Source organism: Colius striatus, chromosome 1 (assembly GCF_028858725.1).
Source record: "Colius striatus isolate bColStr4 chromosome 1, bColStr4.1.hap1, whole genome shotgun sequence".
In the NCBI taxonomy this organism is placed as follows: Eukaryota; Metazoa; Chordata; class Aves; order Coliiformes; family Coliidae; genus Colius; species Colius striatus.
The window spans coordinates 88,438,901-88,458,916 of NC_084759.1; the positions used below are offsets into that span (position 1 = coordinate 88,438,901).

The 20,016-nt window shown below is 36.7% G+C and overlaps 1 protein-coding gene across 5 annotated transcripts in view; it reads right to left on the bottom strand.

The window, feature by feature from the left end:
- The window catches only part of CASK (calcium/calmodulin dependent serine protein kinase), a 205,111-nt gene that overhangs the window by 140,540 nt on the left and 44,555 nt on the right, over window positions 1-20,016 (bottom strand). For 4 of the 5 annotated variants that reach the window (XM_062000249.1, XM_062000242.1, XM_062000233.1 and 1 more), the window contains exon 2: window positions 11,400-11,512. In XM_062000249.1, the coding sequence (XP_061856233.1) occupies window positions 11,400-11,512 (113 nt within the window). Of the gene's footprint in view, window positions 1-8,988; window positions 9,030-11,399; window positions 11,513-20,016 lie in introns of those variants that run through there. The other variant, XM_062000258.1, reaches the window with a different exon arrangement.

Genomic DNA, 20,016 nt, shown 5'->3' on the forward strand with positions numbered 1-20,016 from the left:
ATTTTTGCTTTCTCCTCCAACTTAGATTTCTTTTTGAAATCAACTTGCTTTTCCAAAACCCACTCTCAAAAAGTGCTTTCTAAATTAAGAAGGTAGCTATAATTAGCTTAAGGTTTTAGAAAAGAAACACGTGTTATGTGATAAAAACTCATCTACACATACACAAAGGAATAAAGAGAGACAATGGCATGTGGGCAGAGGGGAGCCCAAATAACACTCTATTCAGCTGCTTCCAGGCTCATCACAGGGGAGTCATCCACTCGAAATCACAAATCTGCCTTTACAAAATCACAGAACGGTTGAGATTGGAATGAATCTCTGAAGGTCATCTGGTCCAACTCCCCATATCAAGCAGGGCCACCTATAATCAGTTGCCCAGGACTGTGACCAGGCAGCTTTTGAGTTATCTCCAAGGACAGAGACTCCACAACCACCATGGGCAGCCTGTGCCAGTGCTCTGTCACCCTCATGGGAAAAAAAGCTGCTTCTTGGTGATCAGATAGAATCTGCTGTTTCGGTTTGTGCCCTCTGCCTCTGGTCCACTCACTGAGCACCACTAAAAAGAGCCTAGCTTTATGTCCTCTGTTATCTTTCCTTCAAGTATTTGTATATGTTGATGAGCCTTCCCTTCTCTGGCTGAGCAGTCCCAACTCGATCAGCCCTTGCTCACAGGAGAGATGATCTAGTCCTTTCACCATCTTGGTCATGGTCCTTGCCTCTACAGTACAATCATGTTTCCCTTGAACTGAGGAGCCTAGAACTTGACCCAGTAGCCCAAGTGTGGCCTCACCAGGGCTGAGTACAGAGGAAGGATCAACTCCCTCTACCAGCTGCTAACATTCCTCCTCAAAAGGCAGCCTGGGACACCATTAGCCCTTCATTGCAGCAAGGGACATATTGCTGGCTCACGTTCAACTTGGTGTCCACCAAGACCACTGTAGAGCCATTTCTCCAAAGACACTTTCCAGTTGGTCAGCCCCTAGCATGTACTGATGCATGCAATTGTTCTTCCACACCTGCAGGACCTGGCACACTTCCCCTTGTTGAACTGCATGAGGTTCCTGTCAGCCCACTGCTCCAGCCTGTCCAGAACCAACTCTCTGGATGGCAGCACAACTCTCTGGTGCTTCAGTCACTCCTTCCAATTTGGTGTCTCTGCAGACTTGCTGAGGGTGCACTCTGCTCCATTGCCCAGACAGACCATTAACGAATGTATTGAAGACTGGACCCAGTATTGAACCTTGGGCTACGCCACTAGTTACTGGCCTCCAACTAGCCTTTGTACTACTGATGAGCACTTTCGAGGTACAGCTGTTCAGTCAGTTTTCAGTCCATCTCGCTGTCTGCCATTAGCTTCTCTATGAGGATCTTTTAGTATACAGTGTCAAAGGCATTCCTGAAAATATCTAGGTGGGCAAAATCTTTTGCTCTCCTTCATCTACCAGTCTTGGAGGTTTCTCATGTTGGTCAGCCAGGACTTCCCTATTGCTGAATCCCTGCTGACTACTCCTGATTAATTTCTTGTCCTTCAGGTGCCTGGAAACGGTTTCCAGGATTAGCTGTTTGTCATGGTTTGACATGATAGACTTTTCTGGTAAGGGGGAAGGGGCTGTAAATATGGCTTCTGTAAGAAGTTGCTCCAAACTCTCCCCAGCTCAGAGCCAGACCCACTTCTGGGGCTGAGCCAATTAGATGTCTCCACAATCACTTTTTAAGATGATGCCGGAAGAGGAGGGTTCTTCCTCCATCTTCTTCCTTTTTCTGCCCCTTCTTCTTCTTCTGGCTGGTGGTGGTGCAAGGAGTAGGAACAGTGAGAGAAACTACCATCCGGACTGCAAGGTCAGCAATGAAAGAGAGGAGGAGGTGTACTGTAGCAGAGACTCCCCTGCAATCTATGGAGAGAACTGGTGAAGCTGAGATTTATTTTCATTTCTTTAAAGACCCCGCATCAGCGGTACAGACTCATTTTGATAATGAGCCCGCATCAGGGGCAGAGACTCATTTTGCTAAAGCTGGTCCCGGAACAGGGGCAGTGATTCACTTCATTATAGGCCCTGAGCCAGGGACAGTAACTATGGCCAGAGGAGGCTATGTCCTGTGGGGGGAATCCAAACACTTCACTGCAGACCCCAAACCAGGGGCAGTGATTTTCTTATCACTATGGCTGGAGCAGGTCATGTTCCGAAGGAGGGACCCAATATCCACAGCTCTAACTGTGGGGAGGAACCCACAACAAAGCAGCTCATTAAACTTATGCCTAGAAGAGGTCTTGTCCTGAGAGAGGGACCCTGTAATTGCAGAAACTGCAACCGCGGTGAAGAATCCACGCCAGAGATATTCACCAAGGACTGTGTCCCGTGTGAGGGACCCTGTATCGGCAGAAGCCGCAGCTGCTGGGAACAACCCACACCAGAGAAGTTTGTTAAGGACTGTGTTCTGGGGGAGGAACCCCATATTGGAGCAGGGGAATAATGCCATGAGTTGTCCTCATCTGAGAAGACAAAAGCAGCAGAGTCCATCTGTGAGAGACTGACCACATCCCCCATTCCCTGCTCCCCTGAGCCGTTGAGAGGGGAGGAGGTAGAGATATCGGGAGCAGTGAGCTGGGCCCGGGAAGAAAGGAGGGATGGGGGAGGGAGATCTTAAAGTGCTGGTTGTAATTTTCTCATCATCCTACTCCCTTTTTGTTTTTATTCCATTCTGTTTCTTGTAGAATAAACGTTTCTACTTTCCGCTCTGAGTCGAGTACTGGAGTCTGTTTTGCCCGGAACCGTAACTGGCAGTGAGCCCTCTCTGACCTTGTCTTAATCCACAACAACCTTGCTTATCTTTTTACTCCCATTTCGCTGAGTCCTCTGCCCATCCTAACGAGGGTGGGGGTGAATGGGGGCACCGAGCGAGAGACTGTCATAGTGCTGCTGTGCTAGCTGGGCCAAACCACGACACTGCTCCATCAGATTTCCCAGGGATGGAGTTGAAGTTGACTGACATGTAGTTTCCTAGATCCTCCTTCTTGCCCTTCTTAAAGACAAGAGTGACATTTTCTCTCCATACGTCCTTAGACACCTCTCCCAGTCACCATGATTATTCAAAGACTATCCAGACTGCAGTGATATCTCTGAGCTCCATCAGCACTTTTTGACCCCAATGGAGTGGACGTACATCTCTTTAAATATACTTAGATGTGAAGAACACTTTAACAATACAATCTTAGGTATTTCAGGCCTGCTTCTGATTATAAAAAATAGGAGTTCTTCAACATCTCCTTTACTCAATACTTCACATATTTAACCACCAAAAGTAAGCATGCTCAAACCACCACATGCATGCAACTAAATACTTAATAAAGTGACAGACAAGACTGAAATCTTGTCACTATCCCTGGAGGTATTAAAAAATGTGTAGATTTGGTGCTTAGAGACACATTTTAGTGGTGTATGTGGCAGCGTTAGGCTAATGGCTGGACTTAATCTTAAAGGTGTCTTCCAATCTAAACAATTTGGTGATTGTGGGAACAGTGTGAGATTTCAAATGCTATTTTCAAATAATAGTGAAATGTGTCTGAAAGAAAATATTAGAATAGAAGGCTTTTTAGAACCCTGAACAACTATAATCTTTCTCATTACAGTTTGGGAGATATAGTTTAGAAAGCAGTATCAGGTTCTGTGTGACTGAGGATGCAACTGTAGCTGGTAGGGATGGACATTTCAATGACAGATTTATCAGTGGCAAAAAAAATATAAACCAACCAACCAACCAACCAAAATCACAGAACAAATCTAGGACAGTTATTTCCAAGACTTTTGTGAGATATTCAGTACACCCCAGGATGCCCCAATTACCTTGCAGGTATCATTTTGTGAGTCTACTTGGCATAAATTAATACCAGTCTACCTTTGGGTTCTGTGATTTATACTAAACCACAAACACTATCTGAACATTTTTTTTTTCTAAATTAAAAAATTCTATCATGAGTTTTTAGTATTTTCAAATTGAATTTTCAGTGAAACTTACACTCAAAATAGTTGTTAGCTCCCAAGTACAGATGGGATTGAAATGATAGATTTAAAGGACCATTTTTTGTCCAGATTACACAGACATGATGCATAAGTACAAGTCTCAATTAGTAAATAATCTCTATGACTTGAGATCATTAAGATGTGCATAAATTACGTGCATTTTTCCAGAAAAATGTTTCAGTGTTCTGTATTGTCCCACACTATTTCAGTAAAGATTTTAAATGGTTACTAAGCCCTATTTTAAATGTAGAAAGAGGAATTATCTTCAGTGACAAACAGTATTCACTGACTTTGCTGACTTGTATGACAGGAAGTTTAAAGAAACTCTTCATAACAAAATTTGTTTACATACATTTTATTTTCTTGTTCACATATGTGAACATCTTTCTTATTCCATACATATGGAAGTGGGATGTAAAATGAGAGGAAAAGATTATAGCAATGTTCCTTCAACAGCACTTTTCAACTAATTAAGATTACTTTAAAAAAAAAATCCATGTCAACCACATACTCATCTATATAACAAAAACAATGGTTAAATTATATTATCTGTTGTGTAAATTCTGTTTAGTATTAATTACATAATTATTTTACTATTATATGTGTTCTAAGAATTTCAAGACACAGCAATTTTAAAAATTAATACCTTAATATGTTGTTATTATTAGAATGAATCATTAGTAAAATGACAGTCAAACACACTTCATATAATTGCATCTTGAAATTTATAAAGGGTACAGTTTACATTTACAAAATTGGGAAAAGTGCTGACTAATCTTGCTCTCAGCTGCACCATTATCATCCTCAAAAGAAGTTTCATTATAACATTATGTAAAGACCGAACTAATCTGACAATGTGTAACTAGTTAGTGGTGTCATTCACTAAATAGAACAGCCATTTTTACAATGTTGGCACAACAGTGATGAACAAAGGAACAGATGAACAAAGTTATCAGATTAATGTATAATCAAGTAGTAAAGATTAAAAAAAGACAAGGGAAAGAGATACACTTCTGCAAAGCTCTTGTGTGATCAGTACTATAGTAAATCCAATAAAAACATACATATTAAAGGCAAGGGACTGAAAATATATGATAAAGCTGTCTTTGTTTTGGAGAAACATTAGGAGGTATATAGAACTAGCTGCTTGCAGTACATAAAAACTTATAATTTTTCCTTTTATTTTATCAACAGATTACAAAAAAAAAAGGTAAATACTCTTACGTGCTTTAAAATGGATGTAATAAATTCACAAACTATGTTTTCCCTTCTGAAGACAGAAAGTGTTAATGTCAACACTGCTGTGGATATGGCTGCATCAAATTTCAAGACATTTTATGATCTTGAAATAAAATAATACCATATAGTTGATCTTTATTACCGTTTGCTTATCATCTGGATGAAAGGCCATATTTCCTTCAAAAAATTTCGTATTTGCTTCCTTGAACAAATCAAATTTGTATTGGGGACTTGTTCTGAAGTCAAAAGATGACAATTTGACTAGTGACAAATGGTATTCAACTCCTGGAAGCCTGTATTTGGGTACATGCTAGAAACAACACCAAAGAAGGCCCATAACTTACAATGCTGATTTTTACACTTAAAAAAAAAAAAATATTATGTGACATATTGTCCAAGACTGAATTCTGTATTTCCAACAAAGAAAACCCCACGTGCATCATTTCTGCAGTGAATTGACTTCCAGTAGCAAGAAAAAATAAAATCAAAAAGTAAATCCTCATTATGTCTTCATGCATTCCTGTGATTCATTGTATCTATTACATGGTTAACATGCTTCAATACTTAAATCTCTTCTGGGGAAAAATGCTTGATTCCATCTCTTATATTTCTCCACAGAAGTATTCACTCTAATGACATTTGGTTTATGAAAGTCATATCAGAACTGAAAACAGTTAGACATTTATGAAATTTATACATATAAATTAGTTGAACTGAATTTATAACCAAACCAGCCTATGACTTCTTCAGAAAAAGAAAACAAGAAAACTCAAATTCTTCATTAAGTTAAAGCATGCAAATCCCATAGAAAGGCTTAGATACCATTTTTTGTACCAAAACAGGAACAGTTCTACCCATGTGTGAAAGAAGTAGAATTCCAATGCCAGTTTTGATGCAATTATCTTGCTACTCTCAGTGCTAGAAGCAGTCCAAGAATTATACTCATAAAACTTATTTCTTGGCTACAATTTTGTACTTTGTCACAGACAAAATATTTTGCAGAGACTGTCTTCACATCTGGTTTCCATCAGAACCAACTGGGGCTCTAAAGGAAACCTCAATCTTTCCATGCCAGCTTTACAGTGGCTTGTATAGGTAGAAACCTGTACAAATATGTGTATCTCAACCAAATAAATAAGATCTAATCTATGAGAAGGTTGTGTAAATAATGGTAATCACTTTGTGGGGAAATTTCTATCAAAATGAATTACAAATAACTGAATCTAACATAAGATAAATTAAATATTGAAAACTAACTATGAACAGATATGCACTGTAAGCACAGGACACTTCCCTTGAAATTGTTTTAAAAAGCACTCAGCATTAAGAAAAGGCAGACAAATAATGTATATTGGCTTTTATAAAGTAGTAAGGAACCAACCACTATTCTAATAGTCTTTGCACTTACAGATATTTCATGTTAGAATAATTAACTAAAACCAAGATATGTACAATATAGTCTCTTACATCTAAAAATATTCAAGCTTCCCATTTTCATATATATATAGGATCTGTGCAATATGAAAGCATAGCGAATTATAGTAGAATCTGTCATCATGTAAAATAGTCAACATTAATACAGTAGATCATACAAGTGACTTGAACAGTGACAATGTGTCAATATACTTCATTAATACGGTTGAATTACAAAACTACAGAGATTGATAGTAGATGGTATGCAAAGACCATGAATACTAATACTTAAATCCAATAGAGTTTAGACTAAATTAGATTTGTTAGCTGTCAGGCACTGTTATACAGCAGTAAATTTTTTTTCCTATCATGAAACCACAGCAGAGATGCACACAGACATAAAAACCACTTGACACATCTGTGTCTACAGATACTATGTGTATCAAGCAGCTTTATGGAGAGAATGTGATACTAGATAAGTCTGCTTTTCAAGCTAGTGGCTTCTTTATCACATATCACAAATGGTCTTGATAGTACCAATTAATAAACACAGATTAGATTAGAGATGTATCAATTTTTCAAGCTTGATTGCTTTTGTTACTGTGGTAAGGCAGGTAGTATTATCATATTCCAAGTCCAATTTCCTCACAAGATAAAGAAATTTAAATGCTGTATCAAAATCAGGTTTAAACTGACATTGTGTTAAACACACTTTTAATTTAACTCCCTTTTAAGCCCAGTACTGTTCTAAATTTTCTCCCTATATTCACAGAATCATATAGAATCACAGAATCTTAAGGGTTGGAAAGGACCTTGAAAGATCATCTTGTCCAATCCCCCTGCCAGAGCAGGACCTCCTAGAGCTGGTCACACAGGAACTCATCCAGGTGGGCTTTGAATGTCCCCAGAGAAGGAGACTCCACAACCAATCCATCTGGGCAGCCTCTGCCAGTGCTCCCTCAGCCTCACAGTGAAGAAAATCTTCCTTGTGTTTCTCTGGAACCTCATGTGTTCCAGCTTGTACCCATTGCCCCTTGTCCTATCATTGAACATCACTGAGAACAGCCTGGCTCCATCCTCTTGACACCTGCCCTTTACACATTTGTAAACACTAATGAGATCACCCCTCAGCCTCCTCCAAGCTAAAGAGCCCCAGCTCCCTCAGCCTTTCATCATAAGGGAGATGCTCCACTCCATCTAGGTGGCCCTGTGCTGAAGTCTCTTCAGCAGCTCCCTGTCCTTCTTGAACTGAGGGGCCCAGAACTAGACACAATATTCCAGATGTGGTCTCACGAGAGCGGAGTAGAGGGGGAGCAGAACCTCTCTCCACCTGCTAACCACAGTCCTTCTAATACACCCCAGGATGTCATTGCCCTTCTTGGCCACGAGGGCACATTGCTGGCTCACGCTCATCCTGCTGTCCACCATGACCCCCAGGTCCCTTTGCCCTACACTACTCTGTAAGAGTTCATTACCCAACCTGTACTGGTACATGGGATTATTCTTTCCCAGATGTAGGACTCTACACTTGCCCTTCTTTAATTTCATTGGATTTCTCCCTGCCCAATTCTCCAGCCTGTCCAGGTCTTGTTGAACAGCAGCACAGCCTTCTGGTGTCTCAACCACTTCTCCCAGTTTAGTATCGTCAGCAAACTTGCTGACAGTGTTCTCTGTTCCCTCATCAAGGTCATTAATGAATAGATTGGACAGTCCTGGTCTCAGTACTGACCCCTGAGGGACTCCACTAGATACAGGCCTCTAACTAGACCCTGTCCCATTGATCACAACTCTCTGCCTTCTTCCCTTCAACCAGTTAACAATTCACCTCACTACCTGATCATCCAAGCCCGCACCTTCTCAGTTTTGTGCTAAAACTACACTGCTCCACATATTACACGTAGATGGTTGCTACTAGAACTAGAGAATCATGTAGGTTGGAAAGAACCTCTAGAGGTCTATTTCAAACTCTTGCTCAGAGAACGTCAAAGTAGGTCAGGCAGTTCAGAGCCTTGTGCAGTCAAATTCTGAGCCATCTCTGTGGATGCTCTCTACAATTCTCTCTGTGCAACCTGTAGCATTTGTACCACTCACAAGGTGAATTTGTTTTCCTGTCTTTAATTGGAATTTTCCATGCTGGAACTGGTCCACACAGCCTCTTGTCTTTTTGTTGTGGGCCTATATGAAGATTTTGGCTCTGTCTGCTCTATATTCTTTTATTATATAGTTGAAGACAGCATTAAATCTCACATTAGCTTCTATTCTAAAGGCTAGACAAATCCAGTTCTCTCTCAGTCCACCTCTGTTGGACTATGCTTACCTTCTGTGCTTAATCCAGGACTTTAAGTGAATTTTGCTACACCTGTGAATCATGCCAGTACATGATTCTTTCACAGAGGAAACCAAGACTGTACACAGTCTCCAGATAAGGTCTCACAAGGGCTAAATAGAGAGAATAATCACTTCCTTTGACTTATTTGCTACACTTTTGCAAATCTTACTATGCAGCTGTCTGCCTTTGCCACAGGAGTACACTGCTGACAAATATAAAGATGAAGTCGTTACCCATAAACACGTCATCCCATATGGGTGCCTATGCAAAAGCACTCATGAACAGAGACCTTTTAGATTTAATCATAAGTGCAGAGGCATACTGTGCTCCTTACCTCTCAGCACTTTACATGTACATGAAATTCATGGAAGGAATTGTCATCAGCTCCCTCACATGCAGAATGTCCTGTTCTACCACTCCTGTGCTTAAGAAAACACTGGAGATGAAGAGTTGTACAAAAATAAACTTCAAGACCTAAATGGTCTTGCAGATGGCAAAACTAAAGTAAAGAATATTCCATGGGTTACCATTTCCTTCCAGCCTACATTTTAACACAATTTACAAATACAACTTCCTCCCAGGTAAGTTATCTAATATTTATTTTATGCAAGTATCACCATGATGGCTCCCCAGCAATATATTTAAGGAATGCCATACTGGAAATAAGAGAAACAAATAGTAAACTTTTAAGATAAATACAATATTTTTAAAAATAAACCTAGATGCTGGATAGAGGACAGGACCACAAAAAAACCCTGCAACCCAAAAAAATCCCATCCCAAAATAAAGAGCATATATAGAAACAGATTTTTAAAAATGGGCTCAGATTCTTATGTACAGTTAAAGACTTGCTCCACATTCACTTATACATCTACGTGTCCTAATGTTACAAATCTAATGCATAACAATTAAAAAACTTTAAAAAAAACACCATCCCCCCAACACAACAATAATGCACAAAAAACCCCCACAAAAGCAACAACTACAAAACCCAGAAAGTGTTTGTGATCTGTTAACTCAATTACCTACTAGTTTGAATTATATCAATATAAGTGGAATGGAAAAATAAAAGAATTTTAGTATATACCCAAGCTTGTTCGTTAGACACAGGCAGCAAATAAAAATCACTGACAGTTATCTTTCATTTTCACAGTGAATCTATTATTACTTTTGGCTTCTCTTTTCATTCTGATGAGTTCCTCTTCTTTTGTCTATTTCTCCCTTTCAGCAATGTCTTCATGGCTCCAAAACATTGAATTTTACTGTCATAGAGTGAGGAAAGTAATATTCATTTAAGGTAAAAAAATGTGTCCTAGCATCGGTAGCTAAGATGAGGCTCATAAAAAAGGCTAGGATACAGACAGAACTTCTTTAAAAAACAGCAAATAATTTTAGTAATAATACACTAGCTCAAAATGGAATTATTTTGGTATAACCTGCCAAAAACATAACGTGGCTGTATACGAGCTGAATATTACCAAAAGTGAGACGTATATTTTGTTGGAAGGTTAGGAAAAAGAAACTAGCAATGGTGTTATCAGATCGAAATGAAAATCCTTGTTAAAGTCTGAAGCCAGACCTGTGATTTGCTTTGTAAATCGAATTAGCCATTAAGGCTTGTTATAATTACCCTTTGACTCTTTTTTGCTGCTTAACTTGGGTTCATAAGGACTTAGATGGCACAAATGGAATCCCCAAAACCCTATTACTGTATGGAAGAATATGATCTCCAGCAAAAATATACTGGACATGTAATACACAGTGATTGTCTTTCAGATATCATGGTCTTTTTTTCACATAGTGTAAAAGCAGCACTTTTTGCACACAAATTGCGTATTTGACTTGGAAAAGACATATCACTTTACCCTAAAATAGGAAATGTTAAGAGTTACAGCCTTTTATTGATACTGTAGCAGTTCTGCAGCACTGTTTTAAAATCCTGGCTATATGAAAAATGTATACATTTTTAAACATAATTTTGCAGACTTTAATCACAAGTGTCCATTTATAGCAGATTACTTGCTAAATATAGACTAGTAAAACTAAAAGACGATGTGGTCTTCTTTTACTTACTTTGTATGCTTTTTTGATTCAGAATTCAAACTTTTTCTTTAAGAAATTCACATTCTTAAACAAAGAAATCCAAACAGAGATAGCAATGGCTTAGAGTTAGTATAGATCTTACATTCTTTCTAATATTCATTATCACAACTGAAGAGCTGTAGAAACTACTAGGGATTATAAATCTATGCACTACATTAAAGCAAGTTAAACCTGAGGAATAAGACTTTGCTTTAAAACAAAATACAAACCAGAAAGAATCTGCCAGAGCAAGCAAACACAGAAAAGGCTGACAAAAAAAATATCTGCTTTGAATTGACTTAATTGTTTGTTCTTACCTTCTGTGCTTAATCCAGGACTTGAAGTGAATTTTGCTACATCGACAATCTTTACAGCAAACTGTTGCCCTGTTTCCCTGTTGATACATCGCCGCACAACACTGAACGGACCCCTGAAACACATATACAGAAAACAGCAATAAATAACCTGTTCTCTTTCAGTCATTGAGCTACAATTCTATCATTTATAAACAAAGTTTAGATCCAATGTTCAGGTATGGTATTGGCATGGAATCTTACAGCTATCATCCCTGCTGCCTATTAAATGTAAAATTAATAGTATTAACTACAGACTAGTGTAACAAACACCAAATTGCTTTTGTATTTTCCTGTATCAAAGACATATTCTTACTATGCCACTTCAGAAAGGCTACACTCCTAGAAAATTTATGTAATATACCAACAATATTATTAAATGTTAAGTAGACTTTATTTTGATGCATAATCCAAATAGGGGAGGAAGGATATGATCCAAATGGGTGGATGTGTGAAACATATTTGAGGTTAAAATTACTACTTGGAACCAGTGAAAATATATTCCTTCAAAATGACGTAAGTAACAGAATTCTTAAGTCAAGTGTTTGATTTTTATTTTTTTTGTTTTCCACAAACTAGGTTTATTGTGAGCTTATGTAACATCACTAGATAGAAACAATCTCCAAGATAATACTTAAAAATTCCACAAAAGTTTACCATTTTCTCTCAAATATGGCACTTAAAAGCCCCACAAAATTTACAAATAGAAAGACTTATTAATACCGGTTCACATAGATGTTAAAATTGCACTCAACTAATGAAAAGCTAGATTTTTTTCAAAAGTAAAATTACACTTGCCAAAACATGAGTTAGAACATTGTCAACCTTTTAAAAAATTATTACCACCAATATGCTTTTTTGGGAGGTTTCTTTGGTGGCCTGACTTAAAATACAGAATCTTCCACCCAATGTCAGCAATGAAAAATACAATCAGATAATTATGGTAAGTTGAGTTTTCAAACATTAAAAATTAATAGGTTACAAAACAGGATAGGATTCTTTCAAGACTGCAATACTTATGGCAAATCAATCATTTTTTCACTGCTACTTATTTAATGATTGACATGATAGTTTTAAAGAAATCCATTCCAAAGTCTTCTGAAAAGATGCAAGGGAAAATTTGAGGACTGAAAGAGCTTTTTTTCAGAAGCTCACATATTGAATGAATATTGACCTGTTAAGTGAAATAAATGCTTAAATGTAACTTAAAAGACACATTCTTCCATTCAAGTAGTAAATGGAAGTTAGCACACAGGTTTCTGAGCAATGAAATTGCAAAGCAACACAATTCCCAAAATAAAAGATTATCTGAAAAGGGAGAAATGTCCCTCTGAGAGCTCTTACAAACCATCCTAATTGGCTTTTGGTATCCCTTTACATACCAGATTATTCAAAGTGTGTAATTCATCACACACTACGAAACCTGCATGCCTATAGTTAAAACAGTTTTTAAAGAACATACTTGCAAAGGTTTCGTGAAATAAGACAATTTCCGACACAGAATATGAATACTAAAAAACAGTCAATGAATCACAATCTAAACATTCACAAGCAAGGAAAATATTTATTACCACATCTATATACATGTGAACGATGCTGATGTGCTCAAACAGAACTAACTATAAAAATTCATGGGGTTTTCCCTCTTTCCTCGCTCCTAATATACAATGAAATCCCCCATATTAATGGTTATTTTCTCCTCTGGATCTACATCCCACTATTATTCAGTTTCTAATCTTTCGCAAACAGTTCCCTTTTAAAGACATTCAACTAGACTCCAATGCACAGAAACCCACTTATATCTGTAAATGCAAAAGACTCAGCTGACTTCATTTGGCATCAGGACTACAGCTATTTAGAATTCTCTTGTCTTCTTCCACCAAGTCTCTGCTTACTCTTTTAGCATTTGTCAAAGTAAAATTACTTTAAAATAGTATAAATCCATTTAAATTACGCTAATTTAAAAACATTTCAAAACTTAAACCACAGCTTGGAGTACCAGTGGCAATAATAATTTTCATTCATAACTACCACCACTTATTAGAAACTATTTCATTAAAATCCTCCTTCTCCCCATCAATGATTTTGCCCCACATAAAGCCCTTCTGAAGATATTAAATAATGCTTTTAACATCATCTGACACAGAATGGTAAATCACTACAGTGCAGTGACACCTGACAAGACCACCTCCTTCCTTATGGGTAGACTCCTGACCTCTGTTCATTCATATAGACTTCATGAACATAAATATTTCTTGTTGTTGACCAAACCACTTCTAGATTTCTTGGTTTCTTCAAATCTGGGCTGAGGAGCTTGCCTGGTCACCTGCATACATAGCAGAGAGTAGAGAAACAGTTCTGATAGAAGAATCCTAAGTCTAAAAGGGGCATACAAACTGCATCTCCAAGCAGGATCAGACCTGTGGTCATCCCTATCTTTCTTTCTCATAACCATGACTTATTTTTAATTTGCATTATGTATTAACATTTTAGAACCTTGATCAATTTGCTTCCTGTGTATTAACTCTGGGACAAAAAAAAAAAAAAAAGCATTTTATTCAGTTCTTTTAACAGAGAAGGTAGAAGTGACATCTGTACAGTCTCAAAGTCTCAACCTTTATGGTCATACTGAAACTTGTCCCTGATTAGAATGAGGAATGCTGAAGACTCTTAAGTAAATTTAAGGAGCTATAAAGCTTCAAACTCACAAATTCAGTGATGCCCACAATGAACTCATTCTATTAAAAACATACACCAATTTAGAGTTTTATATAGAAATAAAAAGTTTTAAACATAATCTGAAGATTCGGCATTTACAAGCCTCAGACTTCCAATTTTTCAAAACTAGCACTCTCCCATTCAAGGCATAGACAGCATAAAAATAAAATATGTTATGATGATACATTAATCAATTCCACGACAATAGCACAACAGAAGTTTGAATTTTCCAACTTCATGCAATTTTAAAACACTTGTGATAGGTGCACCTCCTAAGTTAAGGAGATACCATCACTTCCATGTGTGAAAAAACAGAAAGAAACTTCTAAATAAATTATGGTTGTAATTAGCTTTTTTACTTTTTCCTTATAGCTGCAATGACACACAGCCATTCTAGAAATAAAGTTATAATAGCTCACAGTAACACAATCAGAGTCAGAAAACAAAAATCTGTGCAGTAGTTTCAAATCTTATTTAGAAGTAAAAAAAGTCTTTTAGGTCACCCTCAGTTTCAGTACTAAAATCACACTCAGTCAGGAAAAGGATGACAATAATCAATCTCTCAAATGAGACAAGAAGCTATTCAATAGTTGTGTCTGTCACTGGGGAAACACGTATCACGTTTTCACTAAATGACAATTTCTGTAGCTCATTTTACTATCCCCGCAGTTCAAATTATACAGATGATGCAGATAGGAGAAGGTACAACTGTGATGCTAGACACACATCATCAAAACTGTCATACATAATCAGACTATGTATTTGTTTATTTATTAAAACAGAGGAACTGAGTTAAGTTGCACAGTAAGACTCCTTTTTTTTAACAGTCATGCAAATGAAAATTATAATGTAATGTTTTTTATACCTCACCTGCTGAGATACGGAAATCTTTGGTTTCAGACCCATTCTCCTGCCCCCTCCCCCAGGCTTTTAAAATCCTTCACTGCAGTTAGCATGCATATAACAAACTGTTCTAGCTCAAATTATGAGAATCGCTAAAATACATAAGGACAGATGACTTTTCACTGATGTTTGTCAACATTGGCAGCAACGCATTCCAGCACCTGCAATGCTTAGAGTCCCATCTGCAACGCATACTAAAAAGAAAAATTTGTTTTCTTAAACTGAAGCTGGGATGCATGCTTGATTTTTGCTGTCTACTAGGCCATAAAAAAGCAGACAGGAATGTTGAAGAGGTGCCTTATAACCAGATTTTCTTATGCTTCAAAATTTCAAGTAAGCAGGGCATGTCCTGATGTAATCTTAACCCTTGTGAAGCTATTTTCTGGTGATTAGCTTTACTGTCTAGCACAGAACAGTTTATTTTATATCAGCTAAAGCTAGATATAAACTTGAAGAAAATCAGTTATTAATTACCCTCTCCTTCAGAAATACAACACTTCAATGAAAATAAAATCCTAAAAATTAAGAGACCAAAGAGACTATTTGAGACCATTTTTATTATCTCCATCACTTTATTATTTTATTTAGTGTATGTCATTAAGACTTCAAGGATAAAGGATCATAAGCTAATATTTTGCAAACTTTATTTCTTATACTAGAATCTTGGTTTATGTCTCTGTTCCACTTCCTCTCCCCTTTCCTCCAATCCATGTCAGTGTGCAAGAATGAGAATTAGTTGTGATTAAGATATTCCTTGTTACTTCCTAGCAAGCACAAATACTTGCAACCACTAACTGTAACCCGTTCCCTTCTCCTGTCCTGAATTAAGTGAGCTGACTTGTGGGAATGGATGCTATAAAGACACTTTTTGAACCCCTATGCTTCAGAACCCCAAAACTTGAGATTTTAGGTCATTCACATATCAGATCACCAAGAAGTTGCTCATTATCTCTCCCAAGAGTCAATTTTTTTGAGGAACTTAATATAAAATAATGCATTTTCCCTCTCTTACTAAGTTTAAAAAAAAAGCAACAGAACTGAAATGTTTAATCAGTAAAACTAACAGTAGAGATCAACATCTCTTCCAATGAACACAGTGCTCCTTTTAAAATGAGCTTCCACTTAGAAGTAAAAGGCCCTAGATTCCTTTTCCTTACTTAACAGGGCTTAACTGCTAAGAACTTGAAACATCTTAAAGTTACCTTTATTCAATGTTTTTAAATGAAAAAAATCAATGTTTCCTAAAAGGGATTATGTCTGTTTGTTGCATTAAGATACTATAAAGGTATACAGATAAAGTCACAGCAGGCATATATCCCCAGATTTTTTTTTTTTTTTTCATTTAAAGGCTATGCATTTGCCTACCTAAGCAGTTGACAACAGTGATTTGTACCAATGTGGTTAATAGTTCCAAAACAACTGTATCCAAATTGATGAAAACTGTTGAAACTCAAGCACATTACAAACACATTTTAAGGCGACAGATCTCTTTTTCTCTTCAGTCATTCACGTCATTTAAATTTGTTCTTTAATTTTCCCTTCAATTGAAGTGAACATCTTTCTAAAATTAAGTATTTCCAAGATTAATTAAACCTGCAATCAGTCACTCTACCAGCTCATTTGCAGATGTAACTGCAGATGTAACAGTGATTGAATCTCTGTGCAAACTAAGCACATTGGATTAGAGGACATTCATATTTAAAAAGCCATCATTGGCAATGTTGAGTAGACACTTTTGGTTTATTCTCTAAGGAAAATTCAAAATTCTACATTATTGGCACAGGAGAATATTTAGGTTGAAGACATGAAACTTCTTCAGAACATTAGATATCCCAATACGAGTGACAAACCTGAGTTCCCAAGCAACATTTCTGTCACAAGTAGGTTTCATAGGTATCTTTGAAACCAAGTCTGTATTTTAATTCAGCTTTAGCATAAAGCACACAAAGAATAAAGCACAAGACAGCAGTACACTGCATCCCAGTCCAACGTGAACACACTTTCTGATATTAATCCAACAGAAAAAAAAAATATAGAGAGATTATCGAAGCTGTAGTTCTAAGGTGGGGAAAAAACACAACTCCTCAAAAGTCTTCCTTTACCTTCATAATAATTTTTATGAGACATGACCACTGAAACACCTTTAAAGTAATTGAACCATGGTGCTGACATAAAATTTGAATGCAATGTAAGTTTTCTTTTCAAATGATTTTGTAAATAATGAAATAACTAGAGAAAGGATACTGAATAAAGTGGTATGGTTTGAAATAGATCATTTAAAACTAATGAAACTGAAGTCAAGAAAATATTTGGAAATTTGAGGTATTCTTAAAATAACAGCATCAAAAGAAGTTTTAAAATATTAGCTAAGAAACAAAATTTATAAGAAATTATTGCTATAGCTTAAAAATAGGAACAAATGTATGTTCCTATATACAGCTTACATAGGAAAAAATCTTCAGGGAAAACACTTGTCAAAAAAAAAAAATAGAGGAGTATAACTTAAACTTCAGCTATTCAATATAGAAATACCTGGCGGAGGCTGAGGGCGGTGAAACATGCTAAAAAAGCATATCAATGCAATGCACTATAAGAGCTAATTAGTCATTTGGAGTGATCTTAATGTTAAGTCTTTCTCCTGTAGAGAGTGCAACTTGAGTCAAAAGCAGTGGCTACTAGTGTGTATAAGAAACCCAGTCGTGGTCTTCCTTCTAACTCATTGCCTTTCCAAAAACGTTCTTTTCACTGCAGTGTTATAGAACACACTTTTTCATCCCTTTCTCAAAGCATCATCTGACACATGAGGAAAGGGATGAAATTAAAATTAAAACTGAAAAGACTACTATGCAATTATGATCAGTGCCAAAATGTTGGCAGTTACCCCAGAGAAAAAGAGAGCACAGACAGGGGAAGCTTCCAGCCTTTATTTCCCTTTTAAAATTTTCTTAAACATTTCCCTCTTTTCACAGGAAACTACAGAAGGAAAACACTTCACAAGAAAACCTTAGGGTATGCTTAGAATTTATGCAACATACTGAAAAAAATATTTACTTTCAATTTTAAGATTTTCTGGTGTAATTCCGAAGCTTGTTTACATATTTTTACCACAATAAAGGCAAAACATTAGCAAAAAGAGATCTCTTCTGCTCTCTTGTCTTTCCATCTCCAACCTGCAGAGCGGATAAGCTGTCCTTAACTGATCTGTAACAGAAATGGTAAATTTGTGGCCCGATTTTTATTCTTACCAAGCAAAAAAGCAAGAAGTAATGTATCAATCATTCTACACTTTTATATACGATGTATCTATCTACCAAATCATATGCATATATGTGCTATAAACAGATGCCGATATGTAAAAACATCTTTACTGTATCTGTAGTTTGTAAACAACTCTTATTTGACATTGACTGGCTGGGATATTGAGGAGATGGGAAATGAAAAACATTGAAGTAAGATGCTCACTAGATTTTTTGTTATATTACCATGAAATAAACTTTTCAGTAAAAGTCACAAACAACATTCTCCATACGCACGCTATCCAGTAAATATTTTTCTGTTCACATAAACTACAACACCCTTTAATTTTTGAATTTTGTAATTAACACTGACCTTACCGTAGTAAATTCTCCCAACTCATGGAACAATTTAGGTCTGAAGGTACCTCTGAAGGGACATGCTTAATAAATTTTGTCAGAATATCTACTTGTTGCTATAAAAAACTATACTATCATGTATTTGTTTTAAGAAAACAGCAGAAACTACCTCACTGTCTGAAAATAACCACTTACAAATAATTATTAACCTCAACATACAGACAAGCAAATTCTGTTTTCTGTAATCATTCTAGTAACAGATTTCATGGTCTTTAAAAGAGTTGGTCTAAAAGCTGCAGCTCCAGCAGGTATAGTAGCAGTAAGTGTACTTTGTTAAGATCTATATAGGCTTTTTGGAACAAGATCAGACATTAGTGACTGGATTGCTTTCTGAGGGCCACGTGATACATACAGAAGACTATGGGTACATCATTTTAGTGTCATCGAAACATGAACTTCAAATATTATGGCTGTTTTAAACAGAAGTAACAGCTATTGACACAGAACAGCTCTTTTAAGAGACTATCCTCAGATCTTCCTTTATGTCCTATTTTTCAACTCACTAAAAGTCATTTCCAAGAGAAGGGGTCAAGACCTCAAATTCAAGTAATTCCTAAATAGCTTTCTTAAATAATCCAAGCTCTTGGCTTATGGATTCCATTTTTAGCTCCTTTCTTCCTCAATAATCTGTTTTCAATGATTCATTACTAATTTGCTTTTGCTGCAAGATTAGACATTGGACACTATTTTCACTTTCCTAAATCAGTATGAAGATCTAAAATGCTATGCCAGCAGTTTCAGTCTTCAGGAAAATGATTATGTTTCCCATTTCCAGACGGAGGAAAGCAGGAACAAAAAATTATTTCTAAGTCAGGTATGTACTAAGCATACACAGGTAAACTGAGACATTCTATTAAGTGACATATTAATAATTATAAGGTCTTAGAAAATGGTGCTGTTTTAACTCTTGGTGAGAAAAGAAGAACGAAAATCAGTTTGAGATGAAAATTTCCATCCCCTCATCAGTAAAAAACTCAAAAAACTGATGATAAATACAACTCTCCTCTCTATCTGGTTCATCTTAAGGTAGGTGAGAACCTACATCTCATGCAAGAAGTGATTCTGGACAGGTGGAGACTGGTAATCAAAACACAAAATCTACTTTAGCAGGAGAGAGAGGAAATGAGGAGAGCTTTGCTCACTGATAAATTCCCACTGGAAATACCACAATAAAAGCATGGAGTCAAAATGCTTCACCAGCATTTCTTCAGCAGCAGTACTATCCAAACCAGCAACCACTCTAGCTATAGCTTTGGCATGGTTACAATGAACCAAATCAAAGAGGAAACAAATCCAGTCAAACATCC